This window comes from Archocentrus centrarchus, chromosome 5 (assembly GCF_007364275.1).
Source record: "Archocentrus centrarchus isolate MPI-CPG fArcCen1 chromosome 5, fArcCen1, whole genome shotgun sequence".
NCBI lineage: Eukaryota > Metazoa > Chordata > Actinopteri > Cichliformes > Cichlidae > Archocentrus > Archocentrus centrarchus.
Genome location: NC_044350.1, coordinates 4,907,978 through 4,930,597, shown reverse-complemented (window position 1 = coordinate 4,930,597; position 22,620 = coordinate 4,907,978). Strand labels below are relative to the sequence as shown.

The following is a 22,620-nucleotide window of genomic DNA, read 5'->3' as shown; positions in this document are numbered from 1 at the left end:
AAACACTTCTGTCCTGATGGGAGTGCGCTCTTCCAGGATGATCCTATAATGCATAAGGACTCGCTGAATGGTGATGTGAATCACACGCTATAGCTTTCAGACTCACCAGATCTCAGTCTAATGGAAAATGGCAAAATCTCAAAACAAGGGAATATTTTTTGGAAGGATGCTCCTCCATCCCTTCTGTAGTGTTCCAGAGACTCATTACAAAATCAGTGCCAAGAAGCACTGATGATGTGGCAGCACATTACTTTTTTTGGTCGCTCACTCTTATCATTTGTTTATGCAAGACTGCCAAGTACACTGCAAGGACTTGGCTTTTTTTTTTTTTATGTAAATGCAAATCAATTTAAAGGAAGCAGAATTTATTTCTAGTTATTATTTTTAGTTTAAATGAGTGGTTGTGCTCTTAAAATGTATCCATGCTGGAAGAACTGAGGAAAATTTTCTTTACCATGAGGATCCAAGCTGGATTTTGTTTCTTGGAGAACATATCACACCTCCCTCTGCCATCAAAAAAACACTGCCACTACATTGGGACTGTATTATCCACTCACCTGGTCACATTTCAAATTTCACATTTCACGAGAATCAATTTATATATATTTTGTAGAAAGCCTTCATCGAGCCTTTGTTGAACCTTCTTCTGTTCTTACTGGTCATTGTGTGTGTTTCTTTTTAATGTTCTTGCTCTTTCTGTAACACTTCAGTGTCTGTATGAATAGATAATTGCTTGTGTTGTCATAATGTACCACATGGTGCCATTTTAGGCATACACACACCTATTAGTGGGTGAGATACGTTGAGGAACAGTTTGTCTGCAAAGCTGATGTGTTAGAAGCAGGAAAAATGGGAAGCATAAGGATTTGAGCAAGTTTGACAAGGGCAAAATTGTAATGACTGGACGACTGGGTCAGAGCATCTCACTGCAGCTCTTGTGGGGTGTTCCCGGTCTGCAGTGATCAGGATCTATCAAATGTGGTCCACAGAAGGAACAAGCCTCACTGATGCATGTGGGAAACGAAGGCTGGCCCGTGTGGTCCGATCCAACAGACGAGCGATACTGTAGCTCAAATTGCTGAAAAGGTTATGTTACAATGTTAAATGCAATAAAATTCAGGAGACTCAAAGTGAGTTGCACGGCTTGAGTACATATTCAGGCAAATCTCTTACAGGTCCTACGTCTGGGGTTTGTGCATATCAAAATAAAAGCAATCAACCACATTATACCCTGTGACATGCTCCCTTACAAAACTGAAGAAACAATAAAAAACTCACTAAAAGAAGAAAGCCTTATGTGGTGATGGGGTGTGGTTGGTGGTGCAGCTGCAGGAAATGCACATGCTGCAGTAGATTCAAGGGGGTGGTGTCAGGGAAGGCTGGCTGACTCAGCTGGCCAGCATGAACTAATTATGTCTCTCCCTATATATATGTGCACAATAAAGTATATAGTAAAGACGAGAGAGTGAGGAGACTGGAGCTGGCAGCAGAGAAGCATCTGCAGCGGACTAAAGCTGTTTGGGCTAACTGTAAAACAGTGAATAGTGCAAGAGCTGTGTGCAATAAATGAACGTGCAGTGAACAGAAACACTGTGTGCTATTGCCTGTGTTGGGGTTACTGTAGTGGGACATGTGCTACACCTTACAATAAGTCAATAGTACTTGAACTGAGTGAAATAACCAAACTGGCATTAACCTTGTTAGTTCCTTATTTAATTAATACAAATTGATAGGCCAAACATTGTTCAGTAATGAGGTAACAACTGAAACATTTGCTGAAAAGAACTGAGAGTACTGTACGTTTCTCTCCCTTTTATTTTGTTTTTTTCTTTGTGTAAGATAACAGATACAGTATATCTATCTATCTATCTATCTATCTATCTATCTATCTATCTATCTATCTATCTATCTATCTATCTATCTATCTATCTATCTATCTATCTATCTATCTATCTATCTATCTATCTAATCAAACAGTATAACCGTGTTGCATTACAGTTCCTAAATTGAGTCTCTCAGGTGGATTTGATAGTTGCCCCGTGCTGATGTAAGTGTTCCTCTGGTGAGGTGTTTGCTTCCCAGCTTCTGGGGAAGCCTCAGACATGGGCCTCACAGGGCTTGGGACTGCTGCTGGTGCGGAGGTTTCGGTGAGGTTCCTCTCTGGTGTGGGCCTGTCCATATCCGCTGATGCTATGGGCTCTGCTAACCTGAGGTCCACTCTGTTGTGGCGGTAGATTGTGCCATCAACATTCAACAGGTAGGAGCAGGGCACGACCTGGCGAAGACAGGTGCCATTTTTCCAATGGCCAGAGGTGTTTCCTTTCATGGTCTTCATCCTATTGGTCTCTTTTATCTCGACAGAGCGGGGTCAGTGGATGCTGAGGGGCATCTCTGGAGCGACGAATCACACCAAACCCAGATGCATGCAGTGGACAAGTCTGGGTTTGGTGCTTGCCAGGAGAACGGTAGAACAAGTGTAAAGTTTGGTGGAGGGGGGACTTTCGGGAGTTGGGCTCGGCCCCTTAGATCCAATGAAAGGAACTCTTAATGCTTCAGCATACCAAGACATTTTGGACAATTTCATTCTCCCAACTTTGTGGGAACAGTTTGTGGATGGCCCCTTCCTGTTCCAACATGACTGCACACTAGTACACAAAGCAGGTCCATAAAGACATGGATGAAAGAGTTTGGTGTGGAAGAACTTGACTGGCCTGCACAGAGTCCTGACCTCAACCTGATAGAACACCTTTGGGATGAATTAGATCAGAAACTGTGAGCCAGGCCTTCTCGTCCAACATCAGTGTCTGACCTCACAAATGTGCTTCTGGAAGAATGATCAAAATTTCCCATAAAATAATGATAATAAACACTCCTAAACCTTGTGGAAATCCTTCCCAGAAGAGCTGAAGCTGTTATAGCTGCAAAGGGTGGGCTGACATCATCTTAAACCCTATCGATTAATAATGGGATGTCACTCAAGTTCATATGTGTGTGAAGTGTGTCGCCTTGAGGCGGCTGTTGTTATTTGGTGCTATATAAATAAAACTGAATTGAACTGAAGGCAGATGAGCGAATATTTTTGGTAACATAGTGTAAGTAAACATTTCACTGATACTACCCCACTTGCCTGGTCATTTGTTTATTGAGTCTAGGAATCATTTATTTGACTTTAATGCACTTTACTATATGGAAAGTTCTACTCAGTCCCCTTTCAAATCAATTTAAGATCTCTTTCCTGGTTTTCATCAATTTTCTTCACCAGGTTTATTAAATTCTGGAATAATTTACCACCTACAATCAGCTATTCTTTCATATACAATTTACAACATTTTCTGATTTTAACTAATTGCCATAGGCTGATATTTTATTCTTATTTTCATTTTCTTGGTTATTGTTTGTTTCTTCTTGTATTTGAATGCTACATAAAATCCTGTGGTCAACTAAACTGACGCTCTTAGTTTATGCTTATCTTTCACTGCTGCTGTTGATGTGTTTCCTCTGATATTTATGCTGAGTGTGTGTATGTGTGGTTCTGCTGAGTTCTGCTGGATGGATGTCCCCTCCCCTCAGATTGGGTGCTCTGTGTTTCTCCTCCTCCTCTCCTCCCTCTCTCTCTATCACATGGTTATTTTTTTGTTTTTTTCATGAGTCCTCGCAGTCTATAAAAGCCACTCTATCACCAGGGTGCAACTCTGCAGAGCAATTCAAGTGTGGGTCAGAGAAAGAGTCGGAGGAAACAGAAGACTGCACTTGGCCACCCTCCTGTCTGTGAGTAACATGTACTGTATGCTGCCTTATGCATTTAGACAGAGCTGAGCATATCATTTAGAGCAGAGCATATCATTAGCATGCATGTCACGCAGCGCTTATGCCTGGGACTCTGCAGGGGGAAATGACTCAGCTGTTTGTACCCAGAGTCTCACTGAACAGCAAACATGCAGATGAAATAGCCACACAAGGTTTAATGTGCAAAATCTGTGAGACTAAAACATCAGGTCATCTTTCTGGGCCTCAGAAAGTTTATTGTTAGAAAAAATTATTAGTTTATCTTAAAAAAAACTGACTGTTGGTGACATAGTAATATCACCACTACAGAAACACACAAACATCAGGCACAAAAACAGAATGCTAATGAATCCTTCAAATTAAGGAACACTTTGGGATTGCTGACCAGTTACTGTAAATGTCCTGTACATACACTGTATATGAGCTGCTAGTGTTTTGCTATCCCTGGTTGTTTTCCTGCTGACTGATGCCTGTCTGATGACTGCTTGATCCTCTGTGATGCCTCCTATTCAGCATTTGAAGAGTGAGGCTTTCACCCTGTCCGCTGTGAGTCAGCAGACAGGGTATTAGTGTTTGGGTCTGGATTCTTTTGAGTCTGTCAGTCTAACCCGTCTAAACTCAACACTATGCTCATCAAACTTGATTGGATTAGATGTCCTAAAGATTTGAGTGAGTTTTAAACAGCCTTTTCCTTCAAAGGTGATCTTTGTGATATGGAAAAGCAAACCTAGAATAAATGCAGATGCACATTAGGATGATCCAAGGTCTGCCACATGGAGGACGTGGTTTAAACTGAAGTGGAAAGAAGTATTGATCTAAGTGGCAGCTTTCCAGGTGCCAGTGTAGCTCAGTGGTAAACTGAGCCTATGGCTAATGGAGTAGCCTGGGTTCAAGTATCACCTGTGGCCCTTTGCTGTGTGTCTTCCCCTGCCCTTTCACTCCCTCTTTCCTGTCTGCTCTTCGTTCTTCACAAAAAAAGTAGCAGTTTTTCCTGTGCAGGTCCTGCCTTCTCTGACTAAGCTGTAATCATGACCAGAAACCTGCTGAAGAACCCCAGTGGGGAAGGTAAGATGTTATTTTCTCCATAGTGGATCAAAAAGTTTAATGAGTATTTTGCCAGACATATTAACATGGTAGAATCCTGCCACTTTTTAAAGAAGTAGTTTTTAAATTTTGTTAATTAACCTTCACTTTTTTGCAGCATTTACCCCATGTATAAACCTGTTATATTTGCAAAATTTGAACCTAGTGTAGGACACAGAGAGGCTGACAAACCAGTATCAATGAATGCTCAAAAACGAGGAAGGTCACGGGAAAAACAGGAACCAAGAAGAAGAAGAAGAAGAAGAAACAGCCTTTATTGTCCCACAGAGGGGAAATTTGGGTGTAACAGCAGCCGCAGTTATTATAAATATAAATAAAGATATAATAATTCACATTATTAAGAAAAGAATATATATAAAATCAACAAACAATATTAACCTTAATACTACTAATAATAATAACACTATATACAATGTACATGATGTGCCTGTGTGTTGAACCTTAACAGGCCGGACTATTTACAGTATATTATATATTATCCTACATTGTGTAGGTTATTGTGGTTTTTGTTGGGAGCAGTGATGGTTATACAGTCTTACAGCTGCTGGGAGGAAGGATCTGCGGTAACGCTCCTTTGTGCATTTAGGATGCAGCAGTCTGTCACTGAAGGAGCTCTCCAGCTCAGCAACAGTTTCATGCATGGGATGGGAGACCTTGTCCATCAGTGATGTTATTTTGGTCAGAGTCCTTCTGTCTCCCACCACCTGCACTGAGTCGAGAGGACATCCTAGGACAGAGCTGGCTTTCCTGATGAGCTTGTCTATCCTCTTCCTCTCAGCTGTAGGAGGAGTCCATAATTACAAAACCAGGGTGAATCCAAAAAGTCAAAGATGACCCAGGTAGCAATGCAGACATGAGGAGGTTCACAGATCAGCTACTAGATCAGGGATCCTCACATCCAGGCCTCGAGAGCCGGTGTCCTGCAGGTTTTAGATGTGTCCCTGATCCAACACACCTGAATCAAATGGCTAAATGACCTCCTCAGGATGCAGTCAAGCTTTCCAGAGTCCTGCTAATGACTTCTATATTTGAAGTCTGCTTTGCTCACCTCTGTTACTCAGAACGTATTTATAACAACTTCATACCTGAAGTACTGTAGCACATATCAAAGTTACTCATGGGATCAACGCTTGAAAGGCAGCTGTGCTAAATTAGATAATTAGATTTATTTAAAAAAAAAAAAAGTTCTGGTCTTGTTTTTGAGGCCCTTTTATGCTCTGCAGGACTCAAATGCAACTAATTGTGCTGTTGTATTTAATTTTGCATTTGACTCAATAAACCTTTGCGAGAGGAAAAAATATTACTGTAAGTGGAAGCTTGAGACTGTGGATTTCCCTCCCAGAGCAGCTGGAATTCTGGGAGCTGACGGAGAATGGCGGGAGCCAGTGGAAGGTGGAGGATATGCCGGGAGACTGTGGTCACGCCTTTTGCAGTGAAGGAGTGACTAAATACTTTGCAACCTCCTTTGAGTGAGTGGTTATCTCTGCATGTGCAGATACAACACATGACTGTATTTAAGTATTGCTCCACACTCTTCCAGGTGTGCTCTTAGGGTCACTGGAAATCTGGCTCTCAGCTCTGACAGCACGAGGCTGGGGTTACACGTCCATAAACAGTGCAATATAAATAAGTTGGCATCACTTTGTGACACAACCTACAACTTTTGGTAAAATTTCACAAAATTTACCACACGATTCTTCTAAATTTAGGGAGTAATAACCCCAAAATAATGTGTAATTAGAATATATAAAGAGATGATTAGAATATTCTGTAATAGCGCACACACTCCTAGTAGTATTGTGTAGTTGTGATTTAAGAATGGGAGGTTAAAAGATTCTATATCTAATATGGATGTGTAATTACAATGTAACAAGGGATGTTAAGACACTCTATAACAGATATGCTTTAATACATAAAAATACTAAATTTATGAATTGGGAAACTACACCATAAGTTGCAGACTGTATTTTGAAGTAGTATTAACAAGCTCAATATAGATAAATTATTATTATCGAGAGGCGACAAGTCAGTCACTGCTGTGTGTGAGGTTGGATTTAGTTTTACTTCAGTACTTTATCATCACTGTCAAAGATGAGGGAGCGTCTCTCTGCCATAAAGATTAATGGTAAAAGCTGTGAATTTGATCAATTTAAAATAAAATATGCAACAAAGTGTTAGTTATGGCTCTATTGCAAACCTTCTAAATACAACATTTGTATATGCACAAGGTTTTAGTAAACTAGCATTTTGTTATTCACGTGAAACATATGAAATGCTTTTAAGTCTTCATGTATGTGGCAGAATGCTTTTTTAATTCTTTGCCAAAACTGTTTGCAAATTTGTCCTGGTTTGTGAAACGTGTGTGTGTGTGTGTGTGTGTCCCAGGCTGTGTCTGAAGAGACAGGTGATCGACCTGTTGGCAGAGGGATATTCATCTGAACAGCTGGATGCTCAGCCTCCTGTCACAGTAGAAGACTGGTAGGACACTTGAACAGATCCACGTTATTCCCTTTGTGTCAGAACAGTCTCGATGATTAAAGGGAAGCTCATCCTGCAGGTACTGTGGGAGGACGGACTGCGGCTGCACCTACCAGATGACTGTGTGTCTGTTAGATGAGGATCACGAGGTCATACAGGAGTTCAGACCTGATCCGGTCACTCTGGATCCCGACTGTGACGACTGCTCATGGAAACAGGTTTTTAAAGACATCTCGCCCTTTTTAAAAGACACAAAATTCTGAATAACTTATAATTCTGTGACAAGCAGAGTGCTCTGTACACCGCAGGTCAGTGATCACAGTGGTCGTCTGTCTCTGTCTGTACTGCAGGTCAGCCACACATTTTCTGATTATGGCCCCGGGATGCGTTTCATTTCCTTTGAACATGGAGGACAAGACACCAAGTTCTGGGATGGTTGGTTTGGAGTCCGTGTCACTGGCAGCTCTGTTACTATTGAGGTCTAAACATCAGTAACAACAGGAAAAGGGAACCAAGGAATAGTGACAGGTGGAGTAAAGAACTAGAATAATATTAGGGCTTCAGACTGAAGGCCGGCTTCACCTTACACCTTCGTGTAGGCTGCATTTTTGCTGTTCATGCTGTGAAAACATAGTGCTTCTTTGGGGATTTCAGTTACATATTTCTTAAACACTACCATGGTGTCTTGGCTTTACTAACCTGAAAATATTGAAACTGCTGCCTGCATCACAGTTATTAGCTACAACATAATCTGTTAACTACTACCTCTGCAGTACTCGGGGTAAAGTAAGGGACTCACTCGGTGGGCGGGGTGTTGAGAGAATGTTTTAACAATCAAACTGGAATTATAATTAGGAAATAAACCAAACAGTAAATAAATAATTCAGTGGTTTGTGACTTGTTCTCATTTATAAGAAAACATCCACAGGAAGGTTGAGAATATCAAAATGGACACACTTTCACCGCTGCTGCTGACTAAATGTGGTCACAATGCTTTCTTGGTGGATCACAAATCAGCACATCATATACAAATTTTTGGTGATTTACTCAAGTATCTTTATTTAATCCTTCTTCTACTCTGCTACACCCTTTCCTAAGGATCCAAAGATTTCGTCATTTACCAAAAGTAAAGCGTGTTTTCAGTCCGTTATTGAACAAAATACCAATAGAGGATAGATACTCTGTGGAAATGTAAGTAAACCCTTGGGCTCAGAAGCCAGTAACGCCTCTTTATCCACCACTCTCTATGGGATTACTCAAATAAATGAGCTGCTTCATGGAAAACAGCCACAATCTTTGTTAACACAGCTGTCATGTAAACAGTGAAACTGTACATGCTGTGGCTCCAGTTGTAGAGCAGGTTGTCTACCAGTCGTAAAGTTGGTGGATTGATCCCTGGCTCCTCTTGTCCATGTATCAAAGTACCCTTGATACTGAACCCCAAAGCGCCTGTGATGCATCCATTGGAGTGTGTGTGAATATTACACAAAAAGCACTGTATGAATGTGTGTGTGAAAGTGCTTTGAGTGCTCAAATTGAGTAGAAAGGTGTTATATAATTACCAGTTCATCCATTTACCTCTTCTTATTGTCCATTAAATGATCCAATAATGATCTGTGAATAATTCCAGGAATGACGGTCAGGTTAGGGTTGATCGTCCACACGCTCTTCTCTATCAGCCCATTACACCCGCTGCTCCATCAGGTACAAAGCCAACAAACCCTGCAAGTAACATTTCTTCAGAGACCCTTTCATAGCGAGGCTTTCCAACTGCAGGACGTCACAGACAGCAGCCGTGGTGAATAACTGGAATTCAACAAGTTGGAATAAGAAGCTGCAGATCTCACTTTTACAGGGAATTTGTTTGTTTTGTGTCTGACACAAAACTATATTTCTGGGATTTTTTGTGAGTCTTTTATTTAATTATTGGTAGTTCTCACATTGAAACAGTGGTGGCATAATGAAAAGCTGAAATGAAATAGGATCCAGATCACCACCCTCACTGTCATCTCTACCATCATGTGGGACACGAGCACTGAAAGTGAGAGACAGCTTCTGATTTGATTGTTGTTTCCACTGCAGACTGAGTGAAACATGCAAAGAAAGAAAGAAAGAAAGATATATATAGCAGAGGCAGAGACATGTAGAACAAAGGAGGGGAAACCCCCCCCCCCCCCCCCCCATCTCCCCCAACAAATCAAACTATCATATTTGCAGTTTAAGGAATTATGTAATTAAAGAAGAAATTATTCAGTGAATCAGTAATGTATTAACATTTATTTGTTGACATGCATTTTTAAATTAGTGACTTCAGCTGCGCAGACAGCAGACTGACAGAACAACATGAGTTAGTTACGTCTGTGTGTCTGTGAGAGACTGTGGCCACAGTGTTTCTCCCACCAGCAGCCAATGATGCTTTCAATTAACCCTTAGCCTGATTCTTCCTTTCCTTATCCTATACTTGCCTTTCCAACCTTATCTACATTTTAAATGGCCTTTCCCTAACGTCTCCTAAAGTAAACTAAACAATAAACAACAGTATAACTTTTAAAGCTTGTTTTAAAATAAGAACACTGAAAGTGGTTCCTGCTGTCACTGACTATAAAAAGGTTTCTTCTTAATGCAGATTCAAAGTGATGTGATACAGTACTCTACTTTGGTATGACTCTACTTTGGTATGCTTTAGTAAAGATACGAGCAGTCCAGCTTTGAAGAGAATCTGATGGTGCCCGACTCACACGGTGTAAAAGATGATCTTCATCCCCACTGCCTCATTTAGTGTCATTACAGCAAATTCTGGATGGCAGAAATCAGCGGTGGGGTATCGTTTACATGTAGGCGTTACACAGTGACAGAAGAGATCATGTGTCAGGCATACTGTAGTTGCAGGGACAGTGTCAAGCACACTGGAGTGATGTTAATGAATCAGACACACAATGTGTATTAAAATACTCCTGTTGGCTTACAAAATACATTTTTGATCTGCCAATATTTTTATATTTATGTGCTGTTTTGTTATGAGCTGTTACTGTCAGTCTTATTACAGTTATAAGTTGTGTTAATTGGAAAAGGGTGTTTTTAATAATGCTGTTTATAACAACGTCATTTACAACATTTCAGATTAAATTAATGTGATTTGGTGAAAAATATGCAGGAATGAGGTAGGAATAATCTGCTAAACAAAATGAGAAATCTGTAGCAATGTGAATAAAAGCCTGAAACTCTGCAAACTGCTCAGCTCACTGTAAAAAGTTACCAGCTCATTCTAACACCTCAGTCGAGATAAATCAGCGATCCTAGCATCAACTATCACAACTGAATGAGGTGCAAACTGAAACATGCTTCTGGTGTAAAATTCGGCACAATTTGCAGTGAATTGCATGCCTTAGTAAACACATCTCTGTACTCCGTAAAGGGAAACTACACAAATACATATGCAATAAGGTCAAATGAAAAAAAATACCCACGTTGACACATTTCAGTTACAAAGTAGCAGCTGACAGATGTGTGCTGATGCAGGCCGTTAGTAAATCTGGCCTTAAATATGAAGAATACTACAACAAGTTTGATAAGTTTCTCAAAACACAAACAAATAAAAGCACATATATTTAAAAAAAAACTCACTTTTATTTTCATTAAATCAAATATAAGTCAAAGTAGATGCCGCAGAGTAACAATCAAAATATTTATAGATTACAAAAATGAGTGACTGTGGCAGTAACATGCAGGAGTAACTCACGTACAGACCAGTAGATGTTGCACACAGCGTGATTCGAATGACAGAGTCTATATGAGCACCAGTAACAGAAATATTAAGAACAACGTATTTAAAGCTACTGTAAGATTTGTTTATGAATCATTGAAAACCAGCCTCCTGGCCAGAGTTGAGATAGTCGAGTGTTATGAAGTATTGCAGGTAACAGAATGAAAACTTTCAGCCACATTTGAACTGCTTACAGTAAAAACAAACAAACAAACAAAAAAACTCAACTGTCTTAACACGAACGGAGAGAGGAACTTTGTTTCTCCAAGAATTTCACCAACAAGCTCACCACAGATTTCTGATTTGAGAAAACTACAAAAGCTCAAAGCAGACTGGAGGTTTCTGTGTGTGGAGGACTCCACACACAGAGAGCAGGAGGAGAGAGCATCCATCAGCCTCCCTGAAGTCTGCACACCTCCGCTAAGGCAGAAGTCCCTGAATCCAGAAATCCATCTGGATCAATCAGATATATATTAAGAATGGATGACACTAAATATCTTGTAATGGTAAAGAAGCCTTCCAAAGATACTGAAAAAGTTCTTCATTTTAAAGCTGGGCCAAACTTCACATAAGGCTACATTTACAAATCCTGATAAACTAACCAAGCACATAACATCACTGGCAGAGGTAATCACACTGACGGTTACCTCACTTCACTCAGAGGAGGACATAAAAACTGTATGAAGCATCCCATAGTCTGCTTCTGGGTCAGAGTGAGACATCGCTGTAAAGCACTGGCTTAAAAACACATCTTTAGACAACCTAAACTAGCAGAGAGTCACAACAGTGTTCTTCATCATCACTGCATTGATGCTGCAGCTCTGCGGTAACCTCACGTCTCCCATTGGTGGGACCATTTGGTGAGATAGATTGTGTAAACATGAACACAGTGCAGCAGTATTTTAAATGAATTACCAAATAAAGATACAAGAGTGTTGGGCTGTGGTCAAGCCAACACAATGTAGCAAAACCCTGTATTCACCCATCTGCCTGCATTCCTGGTGTTTGGGTTGGTAGTTTATTCTTCACATCACTTTCCCACACTGACAGACTTCATTCTGTCATCATCTCTCTGGCAGAGTAAAAGTTTATTACTCTGTATTTCAATAAATCACGTTCAGTTTCTTCGTGATCTCTCCTTATTGAAATGCCACTGGTGCAGCTCTTAGGGTTAGGGGCTAAGAGGCCATTCATGTTTCAAAACTGTTTTGCTACATTGTGTTGGGGCTGCACACAGTCCAGGTGTCAGGGTGCTAAAATACACCTAATAAAACTTAAGCAGGTGACAAAAATCCAGGAGAGCATAATGTATAGAACAACCATTATGATCGGCTTAAATAGGGCACAAAGCTGACTGTGCCAAAACTGTTTTCTTCAGCAAAAGGTACATTTTTTTTTCCTCATTATGAAAGATTTCAAGATCTCTTGAAGGTTGAAAACTTGCTTTTAACTCTCTAAACTACTGTAAAAAATATTACTATGCATGTTTGCTGGAGAGCTTTCACATGCATACCTCAGGGAAAGGAAATATCAGTAGCCTGATATGTCTCATCATCAGCTTCTAATAACCAGTGTGTGGTGTTTTTAAGCATGCTGCAGGGCCAGAAACTGGAGTCTGTTAAACATCATATATTGTCTGATTTGCCACCAGAAACAAATGTTTTTCAAATTGTTTCCAGGAGGTGGCAGCAACAGAGGCACAGCCGAGTATAAGAGAGTGGTTTTATCTCAATAACAGTGTGTGTACGTGCGTATCCATGGTGTTTTTTGGAGGGTAGCAGGTCTTGGAGTAACTAGAACAGGAAGGCTGAGCATCATTCTCCTTGCGACTGCATCTGTTTACAAAAGGCCTCAAACTGCTGCTGCTCCAACTCTGTCATCACCTTGTTCAAAGCATAGATCTGCAAATTAAAGAATAAAATAGATGACATTTAATGCTACTACTATAATTTTCGGTTAGAGCATGTGTGCTAAGTTTAATAAGAAACAAACAGAAAAGAAACTGATGGCCACCTCTGCTCTCTGCCGCTGTTTGAGCTCCTGCTGTGCAGACTTCTGTTTGGCTCTGTCTCCTCTGGTCGGGGTAGAATTCAGCTTTGGCTTGTCCTTACGGCATGCAGGCTCCATGGTACCCGTCTGCTGCAGGTTTAACAAGAGACTGATTTCACTGAGCATTGAAGGGTCTCACAATGCATAAATAACATACTTATACACGACTTACAGCAGGATGACATTTATCCAGAATTTTGAGAATAACAGCACTGATTAAAAAAAGAAGTAAATAACAGAATTAAACCCCTTGATTTAAGTAAGTGGAAAAATAGGATACAAGTATATATATATATTTTAGAATAATGATCCACGTAATGAGGAATATGAAAAAATTATTTCAGAAAAGAATTTTATACACAGCGAACTTATAAATACATCCCCACCTCCCCCTTAATACGCAACGTGTATTTGCATATGTATGACTTTTATAACTATTTTTTTTTTTTCCTTTTTCCCACAAAGTTTTATGAGTTCAGTCGACACATCTCAGCTGATTTCCTGGAGACTTTAATGCTGGAAACTTTAATGATGATTTCCCACTAATTTCTGACAAAACGATCAATCGAGTTAATGCTGAAAATGAGCGTTAGCTGTAGCTCTTCATGCAAAAGCACAATAGTAAGTAGAGCCACAACAACTCTGCAGCGCCGACACAAGTCAGTTACACCACGAAGAGAGAAAACAGCGCTATAATCCTTCATCACCAAGAAATCTACATATCTGTCCGTTTAGCTAAAATTACTCAATTTCTCTTCACAGACTAATAACACTCCAACCACCAGTCCCACCTTAGACACCGATGATAGTGCACTTACCTGAGAAATGATACAGCAAAGGTAACAGGCAGAAAAGCTGCTTTAAAGACACTGAACCGGCCACCAATCTGCCTGCAGCTAGCTAGTAGCCGATTAACAGCTGTGACCCAGTGCCACCAATAAACAAATCCGTGTTTAGTCTTGGGGCATTTGTGGAAAGGTTCCGGCTTTCTTTTTTTTCTTCTGTTAAAATTTGCGGTCAACTGGTTGCAGCAAAAGCACACTGCTGCCCTCCACTGGTCATTTGAATGACGTAATTCTATAGTGCAGTCATTCCCAAAGTCAGGACTTCTTCGGCGCGCTTAAAAAACAGAAAATCCCATGGAGCTCACCCAATCTTAAATCTTCACTCTAATCAAAATACAAGAGAAAGTGGTGCAGTTCCTTGAACACTGCATTCAAACAGCATAGGCAACACAGGCTGTTGGCTATAAATTGCTAATGCAACCCAGTCATATATAAAATGCTAATGCCAATATGTGACCCACTTGCCACTGGGACACAAACTTCAATACAAGAGCAGTAGATTTAGGTCAGTGTAATGAGTGATATCACAAAATAACCACCTCCTTTACCAGTTTTGATTCAACTTTTATATAAATAAATACATTTTAATAAATATGTGACTGTACATACTTGTGAGTAATTTCAAACTGAAGCTCTGTTATTACTGCGACCAACCTGCAGTACCTTAAGAACCCACCAGGGGGCCCTGACACACACTTTGGGAATGACTGCTATAGTTCTTGGGTGGGCAACAAGTTTTTTTTCAGAGGGCAATACTGGTTAAGATAAAGTGAAGACCGCACATTCACAGAAACATTGTGTAAAACCAAGACTTATTTTAATTTAAGAAATTAAAGAAATATGGTACATAGAGCACCATGGAAAAGACTTGAGCCACTCCCTTTTTTCTTCATATTTTGCTAGGAAAAACATATTAAAACATGCAAACATGCACTATATTGCCAGAAGTATTCACTCACCTATCTAAATCACTGAATTCAGGTGTTCCAGTCACTTCCATGGCCACAGGTGTATAAAACCAAGCACTGAAATATCCTCGCTACTAAATATTTCACCATCAACTATTAACAGAACAGAACAACTTTTATTGCTACATACACATACATGTAGTGAAATTCAGTCTCTGTATTTAACCTATCACACATGCAGTATGTAGCACACACATAGCACCATATGCAGACCAGGGGGCAGTTAGAAAGCGCCTGGGGAGCAACTGAGGGGTTAAGGGCCTTGCTTAAAAGCCCACAGTGGTGCTACTGAGAGTGGAGACAGGCAACACTTCAACACCTCAATTTTCCAATTGGCTTTTTCCCCTGATGGTTTCAGATTCCTGATGGTTACAGCTGGTTTTCAGTCCATCCAAAGGCAGAAATCCCATTTTTTATTGCCACTGTTAGTGGTATTATAACAAAGTGGAAGTGATATGGAATGACAGCAACTCAGTGGTAGGCCATGTAAAAATCCCAGAGCAGGTCAGTGGATGCTGAGGCGCATAGTGCACAGAGGTCGCCAACTTTCTGCAGAGTCAGTCGCTACAGACCTCCAAACTTCATGTGGCCTTCAGATTAGCTCAAGAACAGTTCATAGAGAGCTTCATGGAATGGGTTTCCATGGCCGAACAGCTGCATCCAAACCTTACATCACCAAACACAATACAACGCATCAGATGCCGTGGTTTAAAGCACGCTGCCATTCCACTCGAGAGCAATAATAATGTGCTCTGTATCAACTAAGTGGAGGCTAATTTTCAGAGGTTTCTCACTAAAAGCAGCAGCAGGAGAAAGTGGAACTGTACTGTGCAGAGAGCTGCCTGTTCAGGTCAGACCACCAGATGTCGCCCCTGTCTCACAGTCCAGCTGTACATGCATATCAGCAGATCACCAGGGTGAGTGACATCAGTATTAACCTGATGAGCTGAGGTGAAGCATTAGAAAAACAGAAGTTTGACAGGAGAAACGTCATTGAAATGTTCCTGTTGAAACCTCGTCTTACACCTGCATATGTGGTAAAAAAAAGGAATCTTTAGATAAACAGTTTTTAAGTGTTTTCCATTGTAACTGATAAGCATTGCTCAGGCCATACACATACTGTTCAGACTCCCCTCAGGGCACCTCTTCAGTGCATAAATCAACTGAGTGAGGAGTGAGGCTGACATCGGCCAAGGGGTGGTCCACAACACATTCATCACCACAGAAACAAAAACAGTCATTATGAAGGGACAGAATTACTAAACACTCTCACATATGAAGCAAGGAAAGCGTCTCCTCACACCAAATATACCTGACAGCACTGCAGGTCTCTGCTGTTGTTGTGAACCTGAGGTCTGAATGTGCGCATGTGTGCCCTCTGGCAATGCTATATGCCACAGAGATTTATCACACGGCATACCGATGGTTTACCTGGATTTATCCTCCAACTACAGGAGAGCGCTCTCCCTCAGAATAATATCCTGCCAAGAACAACTTCAGCTCAAAGCTGCAGACAACGGCCAGACCGGCCGCTCCATATGCACAGCAGTGCAAATGAAAAACACTCATGAAGCTTGGCAATCAGCTGCAGGGGTTAAAAAGCAGTTTCTTGACTTTGGTCAGACCAGCGCAACTAAGAGTTCATTTAAAGCAACTGAAGTACAAATGTTAGACTTCTTTGCCCGCTTTGCTCCTCTGTGTAAGAACTTGGATTGGTTTGGAAGAGTTGGGGGAAAAATCCCCAGGATGGGATGTGTCTTGTGTAGGAATGGCCATTTAACTGACAACATCGACAAACTGGGCAGTTAGCACAGTCATCACGTCTGCCGCCTACAGAAAATTCGAGGAGAAAGACGTCACAGAGCTGACCACGCTGTTTGACTGACAAGTGATTTCTGGGGAGAGCCAAACACAAACACCCACAGTGATGACGGGACCAAACTTAGTAAGAGATCACAGGGAAGAAGTGGTGCAGGCTTAACGAGTGGCTGCATGGCACCCTAAATGACCTGCTGAGAAAGCCTTCATACTGTGCAGATGACCAGTGTTGGACACAATAACAGAATAAATAATACGAATCATTTTTCTTTAATAGGGGACCTGGACTCTGCTAAAGCTGGGTTGCACTATTCACTGCTTAAATAATTTCCTATGTCATGGTGTGCTGGGTCTCATCGCAGCCCCTCAGCTCATCCTGCTCTTCTCACTGAGAACCACTGGCTGAAAGGAATGGTGGCCATAAAGGTGCTTGAGCTCTGGTCTGGCCCACACTGATGGAGCAAACACTGCAGGTAGGGTGGCTGGGGGAGAATGAATGATCAGTAGTCTTGATCTTGGTCTTAATTATCACTCAGCCACTTTTATCAAATTTCTGCTTGTTTCTCAGTCATACTGGGCTACTGCTGATCTTAATCACTATTTCATGTTATTCTTACTCTTTTTATGGATTGATAAATGTTGTCAGTGTTTCCTATCCTATTGTTGACTTTTCATTTGTTCTTATTAGTTATTGCTCTTATTAACGATTTTATTGCTACACTGCCTTGGTGTCTGGCTATTGGCATAGTTTTACATGTACTACACGCATAGCTATATGCATCTATATATGGCTGAGATGTGGTAGATGTTGTGCTTTCTACAGTGCATTGTGCTTTCATCTGGAATTAATTGTGCTATATCAGTAATGTTTTGCTTGCTTACTTTTTTCTATTCCACAGTGTCTGTACAATTATTCCTGCAGTGAGTCAGAGGACAAGTAAACAGAGAATTGGTCTTTAGTGTTAGGATCATTTTTTGAATGATGACCCTGGTCTGAGGCTTCCTGCTCTGCTTCAGGATTTCTGACAGTCCTGCCTGATGAGCATCCAGCCTCATGATTTAGTACCAAGAAAGCAGACATGCAAATGCTCGAGGAAAAAAAAAAAAACTCAGAGAAAACTTTATAGCATTAATCAAAATCAAAGTGAACAATAAAGTAATGGAGAGGTTACTGACCTCCTATTGGCAACCTTTTACCCACTAATGTGTGATTATACAGATGTGAAAAAAAGAAAATATATGAGAAGGTTAACAAGTAAGGGAAGAAAAGATGGAGAGATGCTTAAAGGTTTATAGAGTGGCAGAGAGGGCTGGAGAGGGGAGGGATGAGGTGTGGAGTGACGGGCCAGGGAGACGGCAATGGGACAAGAGTGTGTTAGGAGCCTTGTTCTTCTAAATTAAACCCTCTCTCCAGGGGGAAACGCTGCTCTGACTGCTCTTTCACACCAGTGGCCCCGAACACACAAACTCACCACAACCTCCTAACCCTGCTCACCAGTCCCCTGCCAAAACACACACACACACACACACATGCACACACACCCCCCCACACACATAGATGCTAACACAGCATGCACACACACCTTAGCTCAGTGTGTACAAATCCCTGTAGACATGCACATATGCATACACACAAAGTCTTTCAGGCCTAAAAATAAACGGCCATGGGGACTGTGCCTAAAATAACTGGAAGCACACATAAACACAGAGTTACTGTACACACATACACAAAGGCCTTCATGCATGCTACACACAAACGTGCGAACATGCTCTGGTGCTCTCTTTACACCTGAACCCCAATAGACCTGCAGCCGCCAAAGCAAACAGCAAGTGGTAACCAGCAAAAAAGATATGAACAGGATGTGACCTGACAAGCAGGGGTCAGTTAAATGATGGGGCACACACACACACACTTAGGCAGACCCACAAAAAGGACAATATGCACACACTCTGGCCCCTGTCAGTTAGCATTTGAGGTTTCTTTTTTGAAGCCAGGATAGGTTTTCAGATTTCACGCTTTCTTAACGCTGCTCTGCTTCGCTTTTACAGCTAGAGGTAGAGCTTCATGTGCTACAGAGGGGCCAGAAATGTGAGTGCCTTGCTCATGGACACCTCAAAAAGTGTCTGCAGAGTTGTGTTGTGAGGAAATGGGGTTGGGGTAGGCCAGGGGTCGGCAACCTGTAATCCGGAAAGAGCCATTCGAACCCGGTTTCCACGGAAAACAAAACAGTGAGAGCCGCAAATACTAGCAGAAGCCGGTAGGCGCTACCGCGACTGACGCATATATTGAGAAATGAAAATAAATAAATAGATAAATAAAATGATTTTATTTTAATATTTCAAGATCACAATAATGTTCCAAATTAAAACTACAACAAAAACCAAACTGACAAAAATAAAATGCACTTCAATTGGATACTTTTACTTTACTTCCGCAAGCGCACAGAGCCGCAGATTAAGCCTGAATGAGCCGCGGGTTGCCGACCCCTGGGGTAGGCGGAGACTTGACATGGACCTGAAATGACACTTAAAATTGACTGCAAGATCAGGTCCAGACCAAGTCTCAAGTTTGTCAGAGTAACTCCCAAGTTTGCTCTTGATTTTTTGATCAATTAGTTCTTGAGCATATCTGAGGTCAAGTGAACTCACCATGTCTGAGGTCAAGGCCAGGTCAAGTTTTAAATTTCAAGCCAAGTCTTTAATCGTTAAGTCAAAGTCTGTGAGGTCGAGTCCTAGTCATGTCTCAAGTCTATTTGAACAAATACCAAGTCACATTTAAAGCATTGGGAACAGGTCCAAATAAACTGCTTGAGGTCAGGTTCAACTCGAGTAACAAATTTATCAGATCAAGCCCTGATTCAAGTCCCTAGTCACCAAAGCCAAGCCTAAGTAAAGTATCAAGTCTTGCAGTCAAGAAACAAACATATCATTGCAAATCCCAAGTTTCAACTTTGAGTCTTGGGTCCTTGAGTTCAACTCCAAGTTAGGTCACAAGGTATGTAAACTATTTGTAAACTAACTCCCCCTCCTACAGTGAAATAATGCTCACCTTGTTAATCCCCAAATCCTTCAGATGAACATAGCAGATATTTAAATATTCAAGTTGTGTGACTTTTCAACACCTGTGTGACCCTGTCCTCTGGTTTTGTTCTGAGACTTTGCCAGATCAAACTTGCTTACTAGTTAAAAGTAAAGTTTAGCATTGGATAATTCAAATAGCAGTTAAGTCTTCATTTTTGTGACCTAAGTCAAGTCCAAGTTTTAACTTTCAACCCTACAGCTCTGATGTTCTGCAAGCATAACATTTCAAGCTGTGATTGGCAAACTTTGTAACCACAAGGACACACACTGCATGGATGCAGTTTTAGATTTTTGTAGTAACATTACAAACAAGTTAGAAATAAGTTAGAATTACATTAGAGCTAATGTTTGTAATGGGTTATTTTGGCTGAGGGTGAGACTTTGTTGAATCTAACACAAAAGTGATCAAATTGAGGACTACAAAAGTCATCTGTACACTGAATAACATGCCTTTATCATCTGAAGGATAAAATTGACTCTTAGCAAACACTCATGGGAAGACCTGGCCCACCCCCAACGCGATCCTCCTGGAGACTGACAGACTTTAGACCTTAATCTCCTGTCTCCTCTCCTAGCCTCTCAAATATCAAAACAGACTCACTGTGTTTTGTGTTTGTCCTGCATGTGCTCTCATGCAAGCAAAACTACATTATATTTATTCAAATAGCTTTCTTCTCTGACAAACGTACAAACGCACATTTATCTCCAAGTCTTAAGTCTTTTATACATAAATAGCAGACATGCAGTCTTTTGGCATTATAATATCAGCTGTAGAGCGAATCATCCACCATAGGAGCGGTGGAAAAAATACTTGGTAGGTAAAAATTAATAGTGCAATATAAACTACAACAACAACAACTACTACTACTAACAGAATAGTACAGCTGTGTGTTGTCATCATGGCAGTGGTGGGAGATGCCTTTTAAGCTGTTAAGGGACACATATAATTAAAGCAGGTGGTCCAGGAATTGAGCCCTGAGGGACCCCACATATGAGAGAAGAAGTAGTGTGTCTGTCAGCTAATAGGAAAACCATTTCAGAGCAGTCCCAGTTCAATAATCTTTCAGTTAATCATAAGTTTTTTTTTTTGCCTGTTTGTGTTTTGGCAGTTTCTCACAGATTGATGTTTTTCAGTTGAAATCTTAACACAATGCTCGTCTGGGCCAGACTGATGGAGTATAGAATAGAAAAGAGTTAATTGTGAAATATGTGTATTAAAAGATTTAAATCATCTGCTCTTTTTCCTTCTTGCGGCTGCTGAGCCAGTGCATTTATGCTGACAAACCTGTTTAGCATAACTGCACTGTATTTCCCACACACAGCTACAAATGTACCTCTAATTGCCATCACTCACCTCATACACTCCCTCCACCCCTTTCACTTTTACACCACAGCGGTGAATGGAGTGGTGAGAGCTGGGGACAGGAAGGAGCGAGAGGGGTGAGGCTGATGGAGGTGATGGTTGTGCTATAGGAGGAGGACAGAGGGAAACAGTGGATCCTTTAAGTCCATGAGAGAAAGACAGCGGGGTCAGTGTATTTGGCCTGGCCGGGTCTCCTCCATCGCTCTCTCTCTCTCTCTCGTTCTTTCTCTGACTTTCTTGCTCTCTCTCTCTCTCTCTCTCTCCCAGGAGCTGCTTCTCATTAAGCCTGTTTGTTTTGGCTGACACATAGTGGCACTTAGCAGCAACACGCTCGCCCACGTGTGTGCGCGCAGACACACGTGCACCTCAAGCGCACATGCACCCGCAGTTTTGTTTGTTTTGGCAGTGACCAGGTGCCACTTAGCAGAGCCTCTACACGCCAGTGATCAGCCGAACACACCATCATGTTTATTTTTGCTCACACACACACACACACACACACACACACACACACACACACACACACACACACACACACACACACACACACACACACACACACACACACACACACACTCTCCCTGTTGTACAAATGTATAACCAAGTATTCCAGAAATTAAGAATTTAGTCATTTAACAATTATTCTGTCCTTCAGTTTAGTTATTTGTAAACAACAATAATGACCTTAAAGCAGGCTAATAATACTCAAAAAAAAAATCACTTTTTTGTGTTCATATTAAAACTATTAACTGTCGCTATTAAACCCATTTGACCTAATGTGCTTTTAGTGCATGATATACAGATCTGCAAACTGTATTTACAGAACTGTAAACTTCAAACCAGTTTTCATGATTCATGATTTTATGCTTTATTTTTTAGTATTTTAACTACTTTCACAAACTACTGAAAAAAATGTCCATGTCAGGTGACACTGCTTGTTGTGACAGAAAGTCCACAAATTTAAATATATTAAATTTCCATTTATGTAAAGTAGCAGCTAATCACATTAAACATTCATCTGTTTGTTTAAGGCCCCAGTCACACAATCCTAGGGACAGGTGGCAATCACCTGTTAACCACCAGTCACTGAGAAAAAAAGTGAATATTGCCTGACTGGTTGTGAGTTGCTGCTGGAGGTTGCTGGCATTGTGAAACTGGTTGCTAAAGCCCCAGTCACACACTGCACCAAAAACCTCTTGGTGATTGTTTTGGATGCTAGCTGATTGTAGTGGTTGCCCGTAGTTTGATTGGAAGAGGCTGAAAACTGAGGCCGTTTGCCTTCAAAGTAAAAATTGTACTTTTTAAAATGTGCTGGTTTCAATAGTAAGCCGCAAGTTTTACTATGAAGTTGAACAGTTTCCTTTT

At 41.0% G+C, this 22,620-nt stretch overlaps 2 protein-coding genes across 5 annotated transcripts; one reads left to right on the top strand and one right to left on the bottom strand.

The window, feature by feature from the left end:
- The first annotated feature begins 3,628 nt into the window (after positions 1 to 3,628).
- On the top strand, positions 3,629 to 8,250 carry fbxo2 (F-box protein 2). Of its 3 annotated transcripts, none has more exons than XM_030730008.1 (6): positions 3,629 to 3,768; positions 4,766 to 4,851; positions 6,233 to 6,359; positions 7,276 to 7,368; positions 7,448 to 7,586; positions 7,719 to 8,250. In XM_030730008.1, exons 2-6 carry the CDS (start codon positions 4,815 to 4,817, stop codon positions 7,851 to 7,853), a joined length of 531 nt encoding a protein of 176 aa, XP_030585868.1. In that variant the 5' UTR covers positions 3,629 to 3,768; positions 4,766 to 4,814; the 3' UTR covers positions 7,854 to 8,250. The 3 variants fall into 3 exon arrangements, with proteins under 3 accessions (XP_030585868.1, XP_030585870.1, XP_030585869.1); XM_030730010.1 differs by having other exon boundaries at positions 3,649 to 3,768; positions 4,769 to 4,851; XM_030730009.1 differs by having other exon boundaries at positions 3,651 to 3,768; positions 4,786 to 4,851.
- Positions 8,251 to 10,973: 2,723 nt separating this feature from the next.
- Positions 10,974 to 14,142, bottom strand: svbp (small vasohibin binding protein). 2 transcript variants are annotated; one of them, XM_030728479.1, is made up of 3 exons: positions 13,999 to 14,142; positions 13,145 to 13,270; positions 10,974 to 13,032 (listed from the first exon to the last, which is right to left on the bottom strand). In XM_030728479.1, the coding sequence occupies exons 2-3, from the start codon at positions 13,256 to 13,258 to the stop codon at positions 12,946 to 12,948; spliced, it is 201 nt and encodes a 66-aa protein (XP_030584339.1). In that variant the 5' UTR covers positions 13,259 to 13,270; positions 13,999 to 14,142; the 3' UTR covers positions 10,974 to 12,945. The 2 variants fall into 2 exon arrangements, with proteins under 2 accessions (XP_030584339.1, XP_030584340.1); XM_030728480.1 differs by having other exon boundaries at positions 13,145 to 13,267.
- Between the last annotated feature and the right edge of the window lie 8,478 nt (positions 14,143 to 22,620).

Bases quoted from the DNA above. Each gene is read 5' to 3' on its own strand.
- fbxo2 (XM_030730008.1), top strand. From the start codon at position 4,815: ATGACCAGAAACCTGCTGAAGAACCCCAGTGGGGAAG. The intron at 7,369-7,447 runs GTAGGACACTTG...CTCATCCTGCAG, and splicing joins CCTGTCACAGTAGAAGACTG to GTACTGTGGGAGGACGGACT. The intron at 7,587-7,718 runs GTTTTTAAAGAC...TCTGTACTGCAG, and splicing joins ACGACTGCTCATGGAAACAG to GTCAGCCACACATTTTCTGA.
- svbp (XM_030728479.1), bottom strand. From the start codon at position 13,258: ATGGAGCCTGCATGCCGTAAGGACAAGCCAAAGCTGAATTCTACCCCG. The intron at 13,033-13,144 runs GTGGCCATCAGT...TTTAATTTGCAG, and splicing joins AACAGCGGCAGAGAGCAGAG to ATCTATGCTTTGAACAAGGT.